At 42.2% G+C, this 22311-nt stretch overlaps 1 protein-coding gene across 2 annotated transcripts in view; it reads left to right on the top strand.

Moving 5' to 3' along the window:
- Positions 1 to 20480: 20480 nt before the first annotated feature.
- Positions 20481 to 22311, top strand: part of REPS2 (RALBP1 associated Eps domain containing 2) — a 252936-nt gene continuing 251105 nt past the window's right edge. Inside the window, exon 1 of one of the 2 annotated variants that reach the window (XM_061408068.1) lies at positions 20481 to 20875. In XM_061408068.1, the coding sequence (XP_061264052.1) occupies positions 20642 to 20875 (234 nt within the window). In that variant the 5' untranslated portion in view covers positions 20481 to 20641. The remainder of the gene's footprint in view (positions 20876 to 22311) is intronic. The other variant, XM_061408067.1, reaches the window with a different exon arrangement.

The following is a 22311-nucleotide window of genomic DNA, read 5'->3' as shown; positions in this document are numbered from 1 at the left end:
ATTTTCCGACAGAAACCATAAAAATTATAACTACTTTCACCAGTTTACTCAGTCCTTCTGTTACTAACTCTTTTTGTTAACAGCTTATGAAGTCATTGGGTTTCTCATTAGGATTCTTTAATTTCTTACACAGTTCAGCATTGTGGTCTGAAAGTCAGAACCTTGTATTTATCTAAAAGACCTTTCTATAAATGTTTTTGAAGAGGAAGCATTTTTGCAAAAGCATTATAGTGAAACTGTGTCTATAATGACAATAGACTTAAAAAAGCATGTTTAAAATCTGAATACAATGCAATTGATAAAGTAACTTGGTTACTGTTGTGACATACAACACTTTAAGATAATACCTAGAATTATGACTGAAAGTATTTTTCCAGAACATATCAGATTCTTAGGAATTCAATATAATTTCTACAATATCTATATTAATAACATTTACCATACAATATAACCTAAGAAGATTTATTACTTATTTGGCAATTCTTCCCATGTAATTTAACATACCAAATGAACCTCGTTTATATCTCTTTTGGGGATGTTTCAGGAGCCCTTTGGAGCATCCCAAAGTTAGCTAGAGGTAAAACAGATTTCATTAGAATTTGACTAGGAAGTTTTGTCCAAAAATATCAAAAGGCTTTAGAACACTCAGTAGATAGGATCATAGGTCACTATAAAGCAACAGTTACTCACTTAGTAAAAGTAACAATAAAAGATTTCAAAGACAAATACAGAGCATATCATTAAAAGGTGAAAAAACTTAAATTCTGTTATCAAAGGCAATTCAACATCTTAAGAATATTGTACCATGTACAAAAACTCTTTTGTCATGGTCTACTTTCCACAAACCTTCCTCATTTTGTATAACCATCATTTAATTTGCTTATCCAGAAACAGACACCTGTAAATCAGACTTACTGATTTATAAAATAGTAATAAAGTGCAATTCCGTTCCTCATGCCTTGTTTACTAAAAACATACATCCTACTCTCCTTAAGCAACCATGAACTGTCCTTTTATATCAGCGGTCTGTAGTTTGGTGAGCATAAATCCAGTGATAATTTCTAAAAACATTTGCTTTATTACAGAGAATATCTCAGGATGACACCAAACGTCTTCACTAACAGTCCAAAATATCTTTAGTTTCTCTGTAAGAGAAAGCCAGTGTTTCATAATTAATGTTTCAGTATCTTATTTAGGAGTAACCTAGGTATTCAATAAACTTCCATCACTTAATTTTGCACAACCTTAGATTTTCAAGTTACCAAAACCTGGAGAGATTATTCGTAAGTTTTGTTTGTTTGCAGTTTAGTCACTAAGTCATGTCCAACCGTTTTGCAACCCCATGGATTGAAGCCCACCAGGCTCCTCTGTCCATGGGATTTCCCAGGCAAGAATACTGGAGTGGGTTTCCATTTCCTTCTCCAGGGGATCTTACTGGCCCAGGGATTGAATCTGTGTCTCCTGCATTGGCAAGCAGATTCTTTACCACTGAGCTACCAGGGAAGCTATTCTTAAGTGTTATTTGCTCAGTCATGTCCAACTCTTTGTGACCCCATGGCCTGTCCATGGAATTCTCCAGGTAAGAATACTGGAGTGGGTTGCCATTCCTGTCTCCAGATTCTTAAGTAGACATTCCTAAAACATAATTGTTCTTGATAGAGTTTATCTAAAAGCTTCTATCTCATTTGTATTTTCTTTCCTTAAAAGTTTCTTCACATCAAGTTGCTTTCCTTGTTGACAAAAGAATATACAAGATTTTATTTAGCTTATATTAAAAGCCTAGGCACAATGAAAATATTATACTGATTATTACACTGATGACTTAAGACATGTGTATATTAATTAGATCAACAAAATTAGATTAGATCAACAAAATTAGATATTAAATGTTTCCCAGTTCATGCGAAATTGAAATTCAATTAGATTAATTTTTACCACTTTGCAAGCACTTAGCTTTCTCTGCTTCATTGTTGAAACTGTTTGGTTGGTGTTTCAGGGGGCTCTGAAGAGCTCCTGGTTTTTCACGTCTCAGCACAGAAAGAATTCAGCGAGAGGCAAAGTGATAGATGCACGAGTGTGCGCTCATTCACTCAGTTGCTCAGTGGTGTCTGACTCTTGCAGCCGCAGGGACTATAGCCCTCCAGGCTACTCTGTTATGAGATTCTCCAGGCAAGAATACTGGAGTGGGTTGCCATTTCCTCCTCCAGGGGATCTTCCCAACCCAGGAGTCAAACCTGAGTCTCCTGCATCTCTTGCATTGGCATGTGGATTCTTTACCACTGTGCCACCTGGGAAGGCCTCAAAAGTGATAGGTAAGTGATTTATTAGAGTAGGATGCTTATGAGGCTTACAAGTGGGCAGGCAAGGGGGTGCTGTGCCCCCAAAACTTACAGTTTTATAATCAAAGAAGAAGTAGGGAGAGGGAGAAGACCGTCTCTCTTGAGTAGACGTCATGCTTCCATCATCAGCTCTTCCTCCAGGTTGTGCAGAGGCGTTTTCTTATCACTACATGGTTAAGCTAGGTCCACAAATGATTGATTTTTATGTGTGCAGAGAGCATGTCCTAGGGATCATTAATTCATTGAGCTCACTGGGCTGGATGTGGGTCTCATGTCATCATTGTTTTATTGTTTTGGGACATATCTTGGGCTTCTGTTACATGGTTTTGTTGCTAGGCAAGCCTACTTGGTTTTGTGGTTAAGCAAACCTGCTTCCTTGAGTAATCATTAACTTACAGGGATCTCTTGTATTTTTTTTTCTACTTTACAATCTCCTAGTGAGATTAACTATTTAATCACCTAACTTGTCCCTTTATTCTGTCCCTATCATTATGTCATATGCCACTTGGCCATCCACTTTCTAGCTCTCAAAATTTTGTTGTCATATCTTGTCTGCTGTCAACTTCTATAGGGCTATCTGTTTATTTTCGAGTTTGTGTCTTCAAAAATTTCCTTTCATTGTTTCTGGTGGGGTTTCAAAAGAGACCCAAGATACATGTATGAGGTCAATTTGCCTTGTTTAACTGGAAATGTATGCAATTCTTTTTATGTATTTATTTTTGGCTGTGCTGGGCATTCCTTGCTGTGTGCATGCTTTCTCTAGTTGCAGCAGGTGGGGGCTACTCTGTATTGTGGTGTGTGGGCTTCTAGTTTCAGTGGCTTCTCTTGTTGTAGAGCAGGGGTTCTAGGCATGTGGGCTCAGTAGTTGTGGTGCTCGGGCTTAGTTGCTCCTCAGTATGTGGAATCTTCCCAGACCAGGGATTGAACCTGTGTCCTCTACATTGGCAGGCAGGTTCTTAACCACTGGACCATCAGGGAAGTCCTGTGTGACTCTAAAATACACTCCAAAATACAGCAATGATTTCTCCATCAAATGAAGAAACTCATCAAAGTTGGAGAGAGGGGGAAAGTCCTGGTGATTCAGCTATTTGTTCCTTACTCTGATCTTTAAAAAGTCCAGTATCTTATGCTGAACATTAGAAATCACAATGGTTTGGATCTTGAGTGATAAGTTCAGACTATTGAATGTATTAAATGCATCACTGAATTGTGCTTTGGAAAGCAGCAAGCACTGGAATATGCAGAAATGTTATTTACTGACATTATCCATTTCATGCTTATATGAGCGTCTTTTTCTGGTTAGTTAATGCACCCCTGTATGGAAAAGTCATCTTATACATGCCATTTATCACTTTTCAGAGCACACTGAAAAAAACAATGTAATCAGATTACTTCCACACTGAGTCAAGAGGCACGTTGCTGATATCTGACTGTCCTGAATGAATAAAGCAGCATGAAAAAACTGTCATTTTATTCACACACTATGATTGGCGTCTATTATTACCTTCCTCCCCATCATCTATTTAATTTTTTTGTGGTACAATTCCCTGATTTTCCTTTGGAAGACCAGCCCTTCTGGATCTCAGACTCTGTGCTTTGGAGCCTAATTCATCCCTAGTTCCAGGGATGGATAGTCATTCATTGTGGCCAATAAAAGCATTGCATTACTTTGACCAAAGAAACTGATTCATGGATGGGACCGTAACTCAGACTTAGTGAGATTCAAGTTGATGTTAGTTGGGGCTATTGGCAGAGTAATGACTTGAGACACTCTGGAGTCTGAGAATAAAGCTAACAGAGCAGAGTGAAGAGATGGAGACAAAACAGCTTGTGACGATATTAGTGCCTGAATTAAGTTGTGTGAGTCATTAAATGCTCTCTGGCTTAAGGCCCCCTTTTCTTTTTCCCCATTTTTGGCTGTGTCACATAGCTTGTGGGATCTTAGTTCCTAACCAGGGATGGAACATGCACTCTTGGCAGTGAAAGCACTGAATCCCAACCACTGGACTGCCAGGGAATTCCCTTAAGGCACTTTCAGTTATTTTTCTGTCACTTGCCACCAATCTGACGCACCTAGCAAAGCCCTGCATTGCTGCTTGCTTTCTGGTGCTACCCTAGCACTAGCTCTCACAGTAAATTTTACCTAAATGAAAAATAGCTTTTGTAACATGGACATTCAGAGATAATCAAAAGAAAACACTGAGCACTTCTTACTCTTCTATGTTAGATAGGCCAAGAGAAAGTTTATTGCAGCTGTAATGAGAAAAATCTATTCACATAAGCATCATCACAAGTGCTTGTTGATACAGAATGCTATTGATATTAGGGGATACACAACACCATCATTTGAAGAGAGAATTTTGCCAACAGGCCATTCCTTTTCGCTTCCTAGCATAACATTTCCATTAACATTGTTGAGTGGTTTTACAAACTTCTTGGCAGTAATACAATTTGAACCTTTAGCATCCTGGAAAGCACAATTTTTAGCTTATTCTGGAAAATCTCAGTTAGTTTACCAGAGAGGTCATTGTGCACTGTTTATGAAAAATATTCAAGGCTCCAGTGACCTCCTGCCACTATTTGACAGTTTTAAAACAGGTAAAGTACAAGGATCTAGAAACAAAACCTAATTTTCATGTAATTATTCTATTTCTCATTCCTGTTCTTTTTATGCTCATAACATTTACAAATACTCTTACCTCAGCAATACAGAGTCAGCTCTATATTGACAATTTCTTATGCACTATTTGCATTTACAAAGTTATTCTGCACTTCAGTATTTAGATAACTTTTTCTTAACTGCTTTTATGTTTCAATAGATTGCTGGTCCATTTTTCCAAATTGGAAATAAGATGAAGTACTACCGTTACAAGGAGACATGCAAATTGGACAAATAAAAGTAAGAATATGCAAGTGACATAAAAATCATTATGACAAAGATCAAATGCACCCTTAGCAAATGGATGTTAGCTGATCGATATCAGTTGCATGAATTTTAGGATTGTAATGATAATCAAAACTTCTTTGAAAATCATATTTTACTTAAATTCAGATTTATTAAATGTATGTAAACACAATTGTTTTATGTTTCCTCTGACTCTTTAACTGTGTGTAGATCTCTTTTGTGGACTCCAGGCACCACCAGTGATGTGATGACTCTGCTCAACCGACACTTCTCAGAGGATGTTCGTTAGAGGGTGACCAAAGAGGTTGTGTTGGGGACAAGAATGCTTTGGAAATAGGAGGGAAAACTGTTAGCATCAACAGTACGATTTACCAAGCCATCAGCAGTCCACTGGTTGGGACTTTTAAGATGTACTCTCTTAGCAACTTTCAAGTATACAATATAGTATGGGGTTTTTGTTTGTTTATTTGGTGTTTTTTGTTTTGGTGTTTTTTTGTTTGGCTGTACCATGTGGCAAGTGGGATCTTAGTTCCCCAATCAGGGATTGAACTGGTACCTCCTGCATTGGGAGTGTGAAGTCTTAACCACTGGACAACCAGGGAAGTACCCTTTTTTGTTTTTTATTGTTTCGCTTTTTTCCATATCTCTGTGTAACATTTTGTTAATTCTGGAAATATTTAAAATTTTTTCATTATCATTATTATATTTTTGTGGTGATTTGTGATGAGTCATCTTTGATGTTACTATGACTCAATGAAGGCTCAGATGATGGTTAACATTTTTTAGCAATGAAGTTTTTTTTTTTTTTTTTGGTCACAAAGCTTTCAGGATCCCAGCTTCCTGATCAGGAATCAAGCCCAGGGCCATGGCAGTGAAAGCACCAAGTCCGAACCACTGGACAACCAGGGAACTGCCAGCAATGCAGTTTCTAAAATTAAGGTATGTGCAGCTATTACACAATTAATAGACTATCAGATCAGATCAGTCGCTCAGTCGTGTCCGACTCTTTGTGACCCCATGAATCGCAGCATGCCAGGCCTCCCTGTCCATCACCAACTCCCGGAGTTCACCCAGACTCACGTCCATCGAGTCAGTGATGCCATCCAGCCATCTCATCCTCTGTAGTCCCCTTCTCCTCCTGCCCCCAATCCCTCCCAGCATCAGAGTCTTTTCCAATGAATCAACTCTTTGCATGAGGTGGCCAAAGTACTGGAGTTTCAGCTTTAGCATCATTCCCTCCAAAGAAATCCCAGAGCTGATCTCCTTCAGAATGGACTGGTTGGATCTCCTTGCAGTCCAAGGGACTCTCAAGAGTCTTCTCCAACACCACAGTTCAAAAGCATCAATTCTTCAGCGCTCAGCCTTCTTCACAGTCCAACTCTCACATCCATACATGACCACAGGAAAAACCATGGCCTTGACTAGATGAACCTTTGTTGGCAAAGTAATGTCTCTGCTTTTGAATATGCTATCTAGGTTGGTCATAACTTTCCTTCCAAGGAGTAAGCGTCTTTTAATTTCATGGCTGCAGTCACCATCTGCAGTGAATTTGGAGCCCCCAAAATAAAGTCTGACACTGTTTCCACTGTTTCCCCATCTATTTCATAGTTTAAACATAACATTTGTATGTACTAGAAAACCAAATAATTCATGTGACTTGCTTTTCCAATATTTTTTGTAACATTTGCTTTATTATAGTGGCCTGGAACCAAACCTACAATATCTCAATAGTATGCCTGTACTATTTTTAAAAATTTAGTTATTATTTTAAATATTTATACTGTCATTCTTATATAAATTAATCTGAGAAAGAATTTGTATTTAGTTAAAACAAGAAAAAAGAAAACAACAAAACCCACTTAGAATTACCTTTACTAAGAAAGTGAAGAGGAACTAAAAAGCCTCTTGATAAAAATGAAAGAGGAGAGTGAAAAAGTTGGCTTAAAGCTCAACATTCAGAAAACTAAGATCATAGCATCTGGTCCCACCACTTCATGGGAAATAGATGGGGAAACAGTGGAAACAGTGTCAGACTTTATTTTTTTGAGCTCCAAAATCACTGCAGATGGTGACTTCAGTCATGAAATTAAAAGACGCTTACTCCTTGGAAGGAAAGTTATGACCAACCTAGATAGCATATTCATATTCAAAAGCAGAGACATTACTTTGCCAACAAAGGTGAAGAGTTGACTCATTGGAAAAGACCGTGATGCTGGGAGGGATTGGGGGCAGGAGGAGAAGGGGACGACAGAGGATGAGATTGCTGGATGGTATCACTGACTCGATGGACATGAGTTTGAGTAAACTCTGGGAGTTGGTGATGGACAGGGAGGCCTGGCGTGCTGTGATTCATGGGGTAGCAAAGAGTTGGACACGACTGAGCGACTGAACTGAACTGAAGTATGTTTGGATGTGTGGTTTTGAAAGTCGACAAAATGAAAGTTTTAAATTGTTTACTACTTAAGATACGTACTTAGCCATTTTCTGGGTTCAGGAAGCTCTTCTCTAATAAATTAGAGATATAATCACTTATGTATAAATGTGTCTGTAACACAGAAACTTTATGTGTCCTGTACTTTAAATAAACTAGATATATGAAGACCAAGGATGACTCAACAAAGAAGTAGAGGTAATTTAATAAGATTACTCAGAATAAGATTTATTTATTTATTTGGCCATGCTGCATGGCATGACAAACTTCATGGGATGAGGAGATGCTCCCACCAGGGATTGAACCTGTGCTCCCTGCGTTGGAAGCGTGGAGTCTCAACCACTGGACTGTCCAATAAGAGTTATTTTAAAGCCTGTTCTAAATTTGTTCAAATTTTACTTATCCTTATGAAAGTGTGGTCTATATAGTTTTAGAAACATATCCAAAACATACCCACTGTGTCATGTGACACATGACTGCATTATTAAACTGCTTTTCTCCACTGAAGACTTCTATGGGGACTCTAAGCCAGGGTAAGAGGCAGGGAGAGGCAAGATTTAGAAAGGGCACCATTTGAGACATTTCAATTCCACTGTTCTCACTGCTGACTCTGTATGTTTGTTTTTAATTGACATAGTCCACAATGATCCTGGCATTTATACAATGTAATGAAGTGGTGAAAGAGTGGCAACACCCTGTGTGAAGTGGCGCCTGTTTGGGTCAGCACGGATGGGAAGAGGCTGGGGTTACATTCCAAGCATGACTTATGCAGAGGCGAGGATACTTTGTTGTCTTCCCCAATACACACTGTTCTTCGTTTGCCTCTGCAAGGAAATAAGAGGCAGGTGGAAGTAACATGCTATGTATTTAAATACATAGCATTTTTTAAATTGAGACATAATTCATATGCCATAGCACTCACCCTTTTAAAGTGTATAATTCAGTGGTTTTAACTACATTCACAAGGTTGTGCAGACATCACTACTAATTCCAGAACATTTTTATCACCTCAAAAAGAAACCTGTAGTCACTCCCCATTTCTCTCATGTTTCTCCCTACCTAGCCCTAGGCAACCACTCCTGTCTCTCCAGATTTGATATTCTAGACATTTTATGTAAATAGAATCATATAGTATGTGGCTTTTGTGTCTGGCTTCTACTCTGGTGTCTCAGACAGTAAAGAATCCGCCTGCAATACTGGAGACCCGGGTTTGATCCCTGAGTCGGGAAGATCTGCTGGAGAATGGAATGGCTGCCTACTCCAGTATTCTTGCCTGGAGAATTCTGTGGACAGAGGAGCCTGGTGGGCTGCAGTCCATGGAGTCACAAATAGTCCAACACAACTGAGCGACTAACACTTTCACTTTTTTTTCATTTAGCATAATGCTTTCCAGGTTCATCCATGTTGCAGCGTGTGTCAGTACACTTTGTGTCTTTGTTTCTGCATGCATCAGTTGGTAAATATTTGGGCTGTTTCTACTTTATGGATTGAATGAATCATGCTCTTATGAACATTTGTGTACAAGTTTGATATAGATGTGTGTCTTTATTTCTTTTGGGTCTGTACCCAGGAGTGGAATTGCTGGGTCATTTCCCGACTCTAAGTTTAATTTTTTTGAGGAACTGCCAGACTGCTTTCAAAACTTGCTGCCTCATTTTACATTCCCACCAGCAGTGTATGAGGAATGTTCCAGTTTCTTTGCACCCTCACCAACACTTGTTCTTGTCTCTCTTTTTGATTATAGCCATCCTAGTGGGTCATGCTATGTCTTTGATGAACTCTCATACACTTGGCTCTCATACACATATATTTTAAGCCAATTGATAAGAATAATCCCTAGAGTTGTAACGAAAGTGAAAAGTGAAAGTGTTAGTCGCTCAGTCATGTCCAACTGTTTATGACCCCATGGACCCATGGACCCACCAGGCTCCTCTGTCCATTAAATTCTTCAGGCAAGAATACTGGAGTAGGTAACCATTTCCTTCTCCAGGGTTGTAATAGCGCTTTCCTAAAGAATTACACGTCTGTTGAGGCTTTGCTGGGGAAGATCTGGCTCCAGAAAGAATAGCTTTGTTGTTGTTATTGTTGTTTAATTTTGCTTTTTTTAAATCCAGTGGCAGGACTTCCCTGATGGTCCAGTGGTTAAGACTCTGTGCTTTCAATGCAGGGGGCATGGGTTCCATCCCTGGTCAGGGAACTTAAGATCCCACATGCTCTGAGGCATGGCCAAAAAAAAAAACCAATTAGATTGATATAATCTCCCCCAGCTCCCCCACCCATCACTCAGCTTAAACAGTTGCCAAGAATCCCCCTAGAGAATTTAAAATTACAGGACTTCCCAGGTGGTTTCTAGAACTTTCCAGGTAATTCTGATTCATCTCTTGATTTAAATCAATCATTAACTGGGCACAAGATGATTAAGTTGTATTCCTAGTTTTCAAAACACCACTTGGAAACATCCTTGATTGTGAAAAAGGGTGTTTCAGGTTCACTGTCCTTATTTAAGCTGGAATCAAGATTGCTGGAAGAAATATCAATAACCTCAGATATGCAGATGACACCACCCTTATGGCAGAAAGTGAAGAGGAACTCAAAAGCCTCTTGATGAAAGTGAAAGTGGAGAGTGAAAAACTTGGCTTAAAGCTCAACATTCAGTAAACAAAGATCATGGCATCCGATCCCATCACTTCATGGGAAATAGATGGGGAAACAGTGGAAACAGTGTCAGACTTTATTTTTCTGGGCTCCAAAATCACTACAGATGGTGACTGCAGCCATGAAATTAAAAGACGCTTACTCCTTGGAAGGAAAGTTATGACCAACCTAGATAGCATATTCAAAAGCAGAGACATTACTTTGCCAACAAAGGTCAGTCTAGTCAAGGCTATGGTTTTTCCAGTGGTCATGTATGGGTGTGAGAGTTAGACTATAAAGAAAGCTGACCTCCAAAGAATGGATGCTTTTGAACTGTAGTGTTGGAGAAGACTCTTGAGAGTCCCTTGGACTGCAAGGAGATCCAACCAGTCCATTCTGAAGGAGATCAGCTCTGGGATTTCTTTGGAAGGAATGATGCTAAAGCTGAAACTCCAGTCCTTTGGCCACCTCATGCAAAGAGTTGACTCATTGGAAAAGACTGATGCTGGGAGGGATTGGGGGCAAGAGGAGAAGGGGATGACAGAGGATGAGATGGCTGGATGGCATCACTGACTCAATGGACGTGAGTCTCAGTGAACTCCTGGAGTTGGTGATGGACAGGGAGGCCTGGCGTGCTGCATTTCATGGGGTCGAAGAGTCGGACATGACTGAGCGACTGATCTGATCTGATCTGATCTGTCCTTATTTAATTCTCTTGTTCCTATGGCTCTATAGTTGAGAAGCAGTTTTGTTTTGTTTTTTAAATTTATTTATCTTCAGAGAGAACTTGTGCACCTGGAACATGGTTCACAGACGAGATATCACTATGGGCATAAATCAGTTAACTGTAATCGTGATTTATGTGCCTGCATTCTCCTGTGGGCTGTGATACCTCCAAAGATGTGATAAACACATTTGTGTCCTTCCAAAACTGAGACTCAGATCCTAGATGCCCCAGTGGCCATATTGACTTGGTTAAAGTAGAAAGGGCAGGAAACAAAAATGAAGAATGAGGCCACAATCAGTATTTACCATAAAAAGATTCTGTTTGTAGTGCTGGGAAAGCAGTCTTTGTTTATTGAGGATGTTGTTGTTGGTTAGTCACTAAGTTGTGTCTGACTCTTTTGTGACCCCATGGACTGTAGCCCGCCAGGCCCCTCTGTCCATGGAATTCTCCAGGCAAGAATACTTGAGTGGATTGCCATTTCCTTCTCCAGTAGATCTTCCTGACCTAGGGATTGAATCCATGTCTTCTGCTTGGCAGGCAGATTGTTTGCCACTGAAGCACCTGGGGAAGCTGTTATGGAGTATAGGACTATATATATTCTACTGATAGCACTTAGATAGTTACAGATGTACTTGCACATGATTTTTCTATGAGATGTGGGTAGTATTTTGAGATGGAAATGAGAACCCACTCCAGTATTCTTGCCTTGAGAATCCCATGGACAGAGGAGCGTGGTGAGCTATGATCCATGGAGTTGCAAAGAGCTGGACATGACTGAAGCAACTTAGGATGGAAGGATGTGAGTAATATTAATCTCTGATGTAAAATTCTGACTCAGGTTGGGTTCTCTGGGAACAGAGACTGAGATGAGGATTCTTGTATAAGTGCTTCACAGAGGCAGAAGGGGAGTGAAGGTATCAAAATGGGGCTAGAGAAGGCACTAAGCAAGAAAGCAATCTCAGTTGGAGACTTACCTGATCCCACAGGGCCTTTTGGAGTATGATTTGTACCACAAAGCTGGTCTCCCCTTGAGGCAAGGGGCTGGCCTTTTCTACTTCCTGTCAGTCAGCCATTGGTGGTGGGCTGCTTGGTAAGGGGTGTGGATGTGTAACTGCCCTGAAGCAGCTCCAGGTTGGTTGAGGACAAGTCTCCAAAGAAGGGAGCAGCTGTGAGCCATCAGAAGACAACACTCACTGGTGCATTGCCTGGTGGGAGGAATCTTAGCAGTAAAGCAACAGTTTCTACAATAGGTCTGACATTTTTACATGATTGAGTCTGCCTAGATGTTATCCAAACCCTTTCATCTTCCTAGGTACACAGCTTGATTACATTTCCCAGACTCCCTTGCAGCTTAATATAGCCATGTGACTTAGCTCTAACCAGTAGACAGCAGGGAGAAGGGATTTGTGCCACCTCTGGCCCTGGCCTTTAAAGCCCCCTTGGCAAGCAGCCTTCCATGTTCTCTCTATTGCTCCAGCTCTGCTGAGCCCCTTTTCTCTTTCTTTTTATTTCTCCCAGATGCAGAGCATCTAGTGACCGACTTTGAGGTTCCAGAGGATGGAGGAGTTACTGATGAACATGAAGAGAATCACCTCGCCTTCACTGACTCTTGTTGAACTGTGACATGAGCAAGAAACAAAACATGATTATGTTAACTCACTGAGATTTTCAAGGTTATTTCAGTAGTTAGCCTACCCTGACTCATTTAGTGAACCCTCCATTTTTAAGAAACACAAATAGCTTCTCAAAATTTGATTTCCAGAATTCTATCAATTTATTATCAATAATAACCCTTGCTCAAATCTGTGGTGACTAAAGTGCTGAATAACTAAAGTAAGATTTTTTTTTTCTTATTCCTTTAAACATAGAAAAAAGCTACAACAGTCTATTTGTGTATTATGGGTGATCTTAAAAGGCACCATGAAAATATATGGCTAGGATAATTATCCAAAATCCTGTTCAGGGAAACAAAGCAGGAAGCTGCTTTCCCAAGGTTAGACAGCTTGCTATTGTTAATGAGGAGTGCTAACTGTTGGGTCCAGTTTGTGTGACAAAGCTGTTGGACTTTGCCAGTGCAGTTTTTTTTTTTTTTTTTAGCATTTCTGCTCAGCTACTCGGCCATTCCCAGGGCTCCCAAAAGCTTCATCCATCGAGAGAGGTGAACTGTCTCATACCTTACATGAGAGGCTAGCATGGCTACTGAGAACAATCTGTTGGTTGCTTGAGAAGAGCCACCTTCTCAGAGTGTCAAGTTTTTCTTTCACAGGATGGAGTTGATATAGGAAGAAAGAGGGCACAGTACTCATACACACACACACGTACACACACACACACACAGACGAGTGCATACAGGATATTTCACTGATATTCAAAACTGGTTTTATGGGATATAATAACTTGTAAGATTCCATCATCATTAGTGCTTTGTAGGGTATATAGGGGTCCAAGTACTCCAACCCTGTCTTTCTCTGGGAGTGTAGAAAGAATTAGGTGAGGTCCACATGGCCCACATCAGCTTCATTGTTGCTGGAGTTGGATTGGAGATTCAGATTGTGTTTGTGGCCACAACCAGGCTTCTTCTTACTCTCCCTACCTGCTTCCTTCCCTACCTCAGAGTGTCTATAAAACAGACCCTCACCTAGCAAGCTGCAAGGAAATTGCTATCTTTTCCCATCAAGTCTTTCTTTTTTAAAAGGAAGTATAGTCAACTTACAATGTTGTGTTAATTTCTGCTGTACAGCAAAGTGACTCGGTTACACATATATATACACGTTATTTTTCATATTCTTTTCCATTATGGTTTATCATGGGATATTGAATATGGTTTCCTGTGCTGTACAGTAGGACCTAGTTGTTTATCTCCCATCAAATCTTTCAAGTGAGAACAGCAGGTGGCTCCAAACCAGGTGTGCTTGACATGTGGAATCAGGGTAGAGTGGCATCTGCTCTGAGGGCAGCACTATTAAGAGGTGATGGTGGTGGAGAGAGGTTGAGAGGGAGCTTGAGAGAGCCAGAGTCAGAGCAGTAGCAAGAAAGAGAGAGAGAGATACACACGGATAGAGACAGAAATGGGCACACTGTTGGAACTGGGAATGATCCATTTCTTCTCCTTTCTATCACTTCTCCCTTGGTAAAAGTAAATGAGAGGAGGTGGAAGAAGCACCAATGTTACTTCATCAATATTCCCTCCTGGGGAGTAAGTAGAGAGGAAATTTTCTCATGATAAAATGTGGCCAGGGGAATAGGATTCTCTCTTACACTGTTAAAGATATACCTTTCTTTACTTCTAGAAAAAAAGAAGTTAAACAAATCAGCCAAACTTAGTGTTTGCATTGGTCAATCCCTCAATAAGTATTTTTTAAAGTTCATCCATCTTTGAGATATAATATAAAGTATCTCAATATAACTCAAGAAAATTCTGAAGCTCAGAGAAGCCAAATAGAATATTCCCTACCACCTCTTCCCAGGTGACCCGTAAATTGGCTGTGCTTGTGTGCTAAGTCACTTCAGTCATGTCCAACTCTTTGCAACCCCACGGACTGTAGCCCACCATGCTTCTCTGTCCATGGGATTCTCCAGACAAGAATACCTTCCTCCAGGGGATCTTCCCAACCGAGGGACTGAACCCATGTCTCTTATGTCTCCTGCATTGGCAGGCAGGTTCTTTACCACTTGCGCCACCTGTGAAAGTGAAAGTTGCTCAGTTGTGTCCGACTCTTTGTGACCCCATGGTCTATACAGTCCATGGAATTCTCCAGGCCAGAATACTGGAGTGGGTAGGCTTTCCCTTCTCCAGGGGATCTTCCCAACCCAGGGATTGAACCCAGATCTCCCACACTGCAGGCAGATTCTTTACCAGCTGAGCCACAAGGGAAGCACGCCACCTGTAGGTATAAGTAAATATTGGGCTTCCATCGTGGCTCAGCGGTACAGAATCTGCCTTCAACGCAGGAGATAGATGCAGCTTCGATCCCTGGGTCGAGAAGATCTCCTGACGAAGGAAATGGCAACCCACTCCAGTATTCTTTTTTTTTTTTTTGTGCATCCCGACACTCCCGTATTCTTGCCTGGGAAATCTCATGGACAGAGGACGTGGTGGGCTACAGTCCATGGGGTCGCAAAGAGTCAGACACGATTGAGCAACTACAGCAACAACACAAGGACTAAACAACAACAATAAGTAAATATTAGGTCTTCATAGACTTAACAGAAGCCAGCAAATATTTTTCTGTAAAGGGCCAGAGAGTAAATATTTTAGGTGACATCACAACTCTGCCATTGTAGTGCAAAAACAATCATAAACACATAAATGAATGGGCATGGCTGTGTTCCAATCAAACTTTCCTTACAGACACTAAAATGTGAATTTCATATAATTTTCATGTCCTGAAATGTTAGTCAGTGCCCAGAAAGCACTGATTTTTTTCAAGCATCAAAACAAAAGTAAAATCCATCTTTAGCTTATGAGCCATACCAAACCAGGTAACTGGTTCTACCTTTCCAACCCCTGCTTTAGAAAACCCTTCCTTAGAAAATCCTTTCCCTTGTGGCTCAGCTGGGAAAGAATCCGCCTGCAATGCAGGAGACCTGGGTTCGATCCCTGGGTTGGGAAGATCCCCTGGAGAAAGGAAAGGCTCCCCACTCCAGTATTCTGGCCTAGAGAATTCCATGGACTGTATAGTTCATGGGGTAGCAAATAGGACACGACTGAGTAACTTTAGCTTTTCACACTTTCCTTGTAGATAACCAGAGCCTTGTTCTGAGTTTAAGCTGTCATCTTCATGCAAGGCACTGATGCTGGATTGAAAGAAAAAAAACATAACTTAAAGACTATCTCTTGGCTATTCATGAATAGATTATCATTCTGAATTTTCTGGCCATTGATGGAGCCAAAACCAGTGTGTAAGTTTAAAACTGCCAAAAGGATAAAGAAATTCTCTTCTAAAATATTCTTGTTTACCATCAGCCTTAAAGGGATATAAATGTTTCTAGTTTCTACATTATCTGTGTTCATCTGAAGTTTGGTAACTAGTTCTATTCAAAAAACTGTTGTAGAAATAAAGAAGAGTACTTGGCATTCCTTAGATATTAAAACATTTTAAAAATGCCATTTTTTCTTCCTTTGTGCTGGGTTAAAACGTTGCTGCTGTTAGGTCACTTCTGGCTGTGCCTCTTATCCTTCATGGAGTCTGGTCGCAGCGCATCAGAGGCTGCCAGTCCCTCCTGCCCCAGTGCCTCACTCCTCACTTCCTTGGCGCCAGTCGCTAGGGCTCCTCCCTCTCTCGTGATCCTCCCTCCCAGTTCTGACTTTTCACCTACCCAGCCCCACCCATTAATCAACAACCATCTCAAGCCCCCTTCTCAAGACTTCCTGGCTGAGCTCTGGCTCATATATGTTTCTCTCTTCTCTAAACTCCCACAGCACTTAGCACAGGGGTACACAGTTTAGCAAAAGATATTAAGAAGAGGTGACAAGAATACACAGAACTGTACAAAAAGATCTTCATGACCCAGATAACCATGATGGTGTGATTACTCGCCTAGAACCAGACATCCTGGAATGCAAAGTCAGGTGGGCCTTAGGAAGCATCACTACGAACAAAGCTAGTGGAGGTGATGGAATTCCAGTTGAGATATTTCAAATCCTAAAAGATGATGCTGTGAAAGTGCTGCACTCAACATGCCAGCAAATCTGGAAAACTCAGCAATGGCCACAGGACTGGACAAGTTCATTTTTCATTCCAATCCCTAAGAAAGGCAAAGCCAAAGAATGCTCAAACTACCGCACAATTGCACACATCTCACACACTAGCAGAGTAATGCTCAAAATTCTCCAAGCCAGGCTTCAACAGTATGTAAACCGTGAACTTCCAGAGGTTCAAGCTGGATTTAGAAAAGGCAGAGGAACCAGAGATCAAATTGCCGACATCCGCTGGATCATCAAAAAAACAAGAGAGTTCCAAAAAAACATCTACTGCTTTATTGACTATGCCAAAGCCTTTGACTGTGTGGATCACAACAAACTGTGGAAAATTCTTCAAGAGATGGGAATACCAGACCACCTGACCTGCCTTCTGAGAAATCTGTATGCAGGTCAAGAAGCAACAGTTAGAACTGGACATGGAACAGCAGACTGCTTCCAAATCAGGAAAAGAGTATGTCAAGGCTGTATATTGTCATCCTGCTTATTTAACTTATATGCAGAATATGTCATGGAAATGCTGGACTGGATGAAGCACAAGCAGGAATCAAGATTGCCAGGAGAACTATCAATAACCTCAGATATGCAGATGACACCACTTTTATGGCAGAAAGCAAAGAAAGTGAAGAACTAAAGAGCTTCTCGATGACAGTGAAAGAGGAGAGTGAAAAAGTTGGCTGAAAACTCAACATTTGGAAAACTAAGTTCATGGCATCTGGTCCCATCACTTCATGGCAAATAGATGCAGAAACAATGGAAACAGTGACAGACTTTATTTTTCTTGGCTCCAAAATCACTCCAGATGATGAGTGCACCCATGAAATTAAAAGACTCTTGCTTCATGGAAGAAAAGTTATGACCAACCTAGACAGCCTATTTTAAAAAGCAGAGACATTACTTTGCCAACAAAGGTCAGTCTAATCAAAGCTATGGTTTTCCAGTAGTCGTGTATGGATGTGAGAGTTGGACTCTAAAGAAAGCTGAGCGCCAAAGAATTGATGCTTTTGAACTCTGGGGTTGGAGAAGACTCTTGAGAGTCCCTTGGACAGCAAGGAGATCCAGCCAGTCCATCCTAAAGGAGATCAGTCCTGGATGTTCACTGGAAGGACTGATGCTGAAGCTGAAACTCCAACACTTTGGCCACCTGATGTGAAGACTGACTCATTGGAAAAGACCCTGATTCTGGGAAAGATTGAAGGCGGGAGGAGAAGGGGACGACAGGGAGTTGATGATGGACAGGCAAGCCTGGTGTGCTGCAGTCCATGGGGTCGCAGAGTTGGACACGACTGAGCAACTGAAGGGTTTAGAACTTAATTATATATTGTCTTTTATTGTTTGTTTTTATTTATTGTGTTAGTTTTATCTTTTTCAATGAGGCAGCAGACTCCTTGAAAGCAACAGGTCTTGTATATCTGTTTTAAATCTCTCAAAGTGCTCCAGTAGGAACACAGTCAATACTTCTTATTCTACCCATAAGTGTTGATTGATTGATTGATAGGCACAGATATGAGAACTCCTCCCCATCACTGCAGTGCTTAACAGTTAGTCAGTCAGTTCAATCACTCAGTTGTGTCCAACTCTTTGCGACCCCATGGACTGCAGCCCGCCAGGCTTCCCTGTCCTTCACCATCTCCCAGAGCTCGCTCAAACTCATGTCCATCAAGTCGGTGATGCCATTCAACCATCTCATCCTCTGGTGTCCCCTTCTCCTCCTGCCTTCAATCTTTCCCAGCATCAGGGTCTTTTCCAGTGAGTCAGTTTTTCACATCAGGTGGCCACAGTTTTGGAGCTTCAGCTTCATCATCGAGTCTTCCAATGAATATTCAGAACTGGTTTCCTTTAGGATTTACTGGTGTGATCTCCTTGCAGCCCAAGGGACTCTCAAGAGTCTTCTCCAACACCACAATTAAAAGCATCACTTCTTCCATGCTCCGAAGAGATCTTTCAAATGGAAGCTTCAAAGCTTCCATTAAGCTTTCTTAATGGTCCAAATCTCATATCCATACATGACTACTAGAAAAACCATAGCAGTGCTTAATAAATAAACTGAGTTGAGTAAGGAAGATCAGCTGGGAATCTAGTATTCAGTTGGGCAAATCATACCATCTCTGCATCCATTTTCTCATCTGCAAAATGGGGATAAAAATGGGAAAGCAGTCTACCTCAGAGAGGTACTTTCAGGCTTAAATAGATAATATAGCTTGAAGTATATTAATGTTAGGGATTATTATATCTCACATTTCTTTTTGCAGGAGTCACAGGGAAAAGTGGGGTTTGATGTTTATCACGGAGAATACATCCCTTTCTTACCTTTGTTAGAATGGTGGGCCATTCTCAGGGAAGCCTGACCATAAAGGGAAAAATGAGAAACATGATCTCTTGGCTTCCAGTTTTCTTGAGAGGGTTTTACAGCTGTGGAAAATACAACGGTGGTGAGATTTTTGAAGTGAAAATTCCTGAAGTCAGTCAGTCTTTGTTGCTCCTAACTTACCTATCCTTTTGGTACTCTTTTCTCCAAACCTACCTCTGTCTTAACTCACTCCTGGCAAGTCTGAAGCAAAAGATGGTATAAGGAAATCTGAGTAATTTTGGGGGTCCTCATTTTCTATTTCATTTTTTCAGATTCCAAAAAGGAAATATTACTCTGGGCATCATTTATGAATTAACATAATTTTTTTTCTTCATATGTTTCTCTTTTCATCTTTCCCCTTTCCCCTGACTTTACGTTTTTTTCTTTTCCTCTCTTCCTGTGCTTGGTCCTTATTTTAGTTGAACAAAATACCCAAGTATATTTGTTATCATTAGTGCTATTGCCTGAGTTTTTTTTTTTTTTTTTTAATTTGGCTTTGCTGGGTCTTAGTTGTGGCATGTGAGATCCAGTTCCCAGACCAGGGATGGAACCCAGGCTTTTCACCCACTGCATTGGGAGCTTGGAATCTTAACCACTGGACCACCAGGGAAGTCCCCGTTTTGTTTTTAACATATATTTTTTAAAGCACTGTTTGGGGTGGAAGGTATATCTGTAAACCATGGACTGATTTTTTCCCCCTTGGGTTAGTGTTTCCCAGCCAGGCTTAATGCATATACATGTGCAAATTCTTCCCAGGGCCCTTTTCACTCCTATTACTCTAACATTTAACACTAACCGATTTTATTCCTTTTTAAGGCTCAACCCCAGGTTTGAGCCTTGCCTGAAAAAGTGGTTTAACCCTGTCGCCACCTTGAACACCTTGAACTTTACAGGAGTCACTAGGACCCTGTTCCTATGGAGATCTCTGCCCTCCAGCTTTTCAGGACTGTCATGGAAAAAGCGAAGCCTAATTACCCATGCCTCGTCCATATCCCGTGCCTAGTCCATTTCTGGGAAGGGCACAGCGTGACGTGAGCACTACACTTGCTCCAGCGTCCTAGGGAGAAATCACCACAGCCTTTCCCACCCCCTGAAAAGCGCCATTCTCCAGGTGGGTCTAGATGTTTCCCTTCCTAGGTAGGGAGAAGATGCTTCTCTCGCGCGGAGTGGACGCGGAATGACTGTGGCTCTGGCCCTTTGGATTCTGCAGCGCGGGCGAAGCAGGTGACCATTCGCGGAGCAGGCTGCTCGCCGAGTTAGTTACCTGGCTCAGCGCGGTGGAGCGGGGCGGGGCGGGGGCGGGGCCATGGTGCCATCCTAGGCCGGGATAGGTTCGTGCTGCGCCTGTCTCCATGTGCCGTGCGGCGGAGGCACAACATTCAAGTCCGGGGGCGGGGCTGGCGCGCGCCGGGAGGAAGCGGTCGCGCGGCAGCTGCGGGGCGTGGGGGCGGTGGTGGCGGCGGCCAAGGCCGAGGCCGGAGCTGCGGAGGCTGTGGTGAAGGCGGCGGAGCCTTAGCCGGGAACGGTGCTCCGCCTGCCCCCCTTTCAGGCTCCATGGAGGCGGCGGCGGGCGGGCTCTGCGGTTCTGGACCGCCGCTGCTGCTGAGCGAGGGCGAGCAGCAGTGCTACTCCGAGCTCTTCGCGCGCTGCGCCGGCGCCTCAGGCGGGGGCCCGGGTCCCGGGCCCCCCGAGGCCGCCAGGGCTGCCCCCGGCGCGGCCACCGCAGCCGCTGGCCCGGTCGCCGACCTGTTCCGGGCGTCGCAGCTGCCCGCCGAGACGCTGCACCAGGTAGGTCTCCGCACCCCTGCCCTTGTGAGTCTGTGGGGACCATTTCTGCAGGGACAAGGGGGCGGGGTGGGGCGACAGGGCCGCCGACAGGCACCCGGAGGCCTCGGCCAGGTCGCGGAGAGTGGCTTCGCAGCCTAGAATGGCGGCGACGCCCTTGTTCCCCAGGGGACACCAGCCTCCTCCACAGCTCAGCGGTGCTGGGTGCGCTCCCATCTTCCTCCGTTGAGACAGATGGACACTCCCTCCTCTCCCCGGCCGTTTCTGGGGTCTTTGCAGCCTCCCAGACCCAAAGTTTGCCTTGTTCTGTAACTAGTGTTCGTTTCGGCTGGTGTCTGGAGTAACCTCTGCTTGCCGCTCCTGCACTTCCCTCTCCTGGGTGAGTGGGCGCTTGGATGCCTTGCAGGATTTGAACTTGAAGGGTGTGTGTGTGTGTGGCCGGCGGCCGACGACTGAATGTTGTCCGCTTTATATACTACTTGTAATATACACGAATTTACTGTATATTTGCGTACTAACGTATTTCTGCATATTAGCGTTAAACTGAAGAGCTTAATGACAAATTGCAGAACCGGGACACAGGGCTGCAAGAGGACATCTGTCAAGGCAGAGCTAAGGTTCCTATTTAGGACTAGACGTGGTTCCCAGACATTCACGGTGAGGGACAGTTGTAGTTTCCCATCTTACCATTATTTGGACTTGAAATAGAATTGCCAAGTAATGTGTGTCATAGCTACCTCCTTTTGGCTGCTCCATACCTGGAAAAGGAGGAGGGGGATGATGCACAGTAGATGCAGCTTTCCTTTTGTGCTTTCCGTGGAGCAGTAAGCATCTTTGTCTGTGTTTTGCTGTTACTAGCACTTCGTTGTGATAAGATTCTTAACACCAGGCCCCAAATCTGAAATGAAGTTTTTCTTAAAAGCTGCAGTCAGGTTTGACAGAAAACAACAAAATTCTGTAAAGCAATTATCCTTCAATAAAAAAATAAAAAAAAAGCTGGAGGCAGTTTGAAAGTTAACATCAATTGTATATTTAGAGTGGGGAGTGATATTTTAAAATCCAGTTCCAAAGGAGTACTGAGGGTTTTATGGTTCACTTGCAATATCATTGTTTGTAGATTAAAAAAAAATCATTTAAGACTGCATTTTATACTGCTGGAGCATGCGTATGTCGGTCTGTTTGAGCATAATTTTAGCCACTCTGTAATCTCTCACTTTTCAGAATTCAAGATTTCTGAAAATATAATTAGTATCCACAGACCTTAACATGGCTGTTTGTCTCTTAAGAAGTCTTTGCTTTGGAGATGGTTTGACTTCTGCTCTTGAGCAGTTGAACTTGACCAGGTAGAGGAAAAGTCAATATTTTAAAACATGAACCATGGCTATTACATGAGGCCCTCAGAATACTCCCAAGCATAATTTATTAAATGCTATTGCTAC

This window comes from Bos javanicus, chromosome X (assembly GCF_032452875.1).
Source record: "Bos javanicus breed banteng chromosome X, ARS-OSU_banteng_1.0, whole genome shotgun sequence".
NCBI lineage: Eukaryota > Metazoa > Chordata > Mammalia > Artiodactyla > Bovidae > Bos > Bos javanicus.
This window is presented reverse-complemented; position numbering and strand designations above follow the sequence as displayed.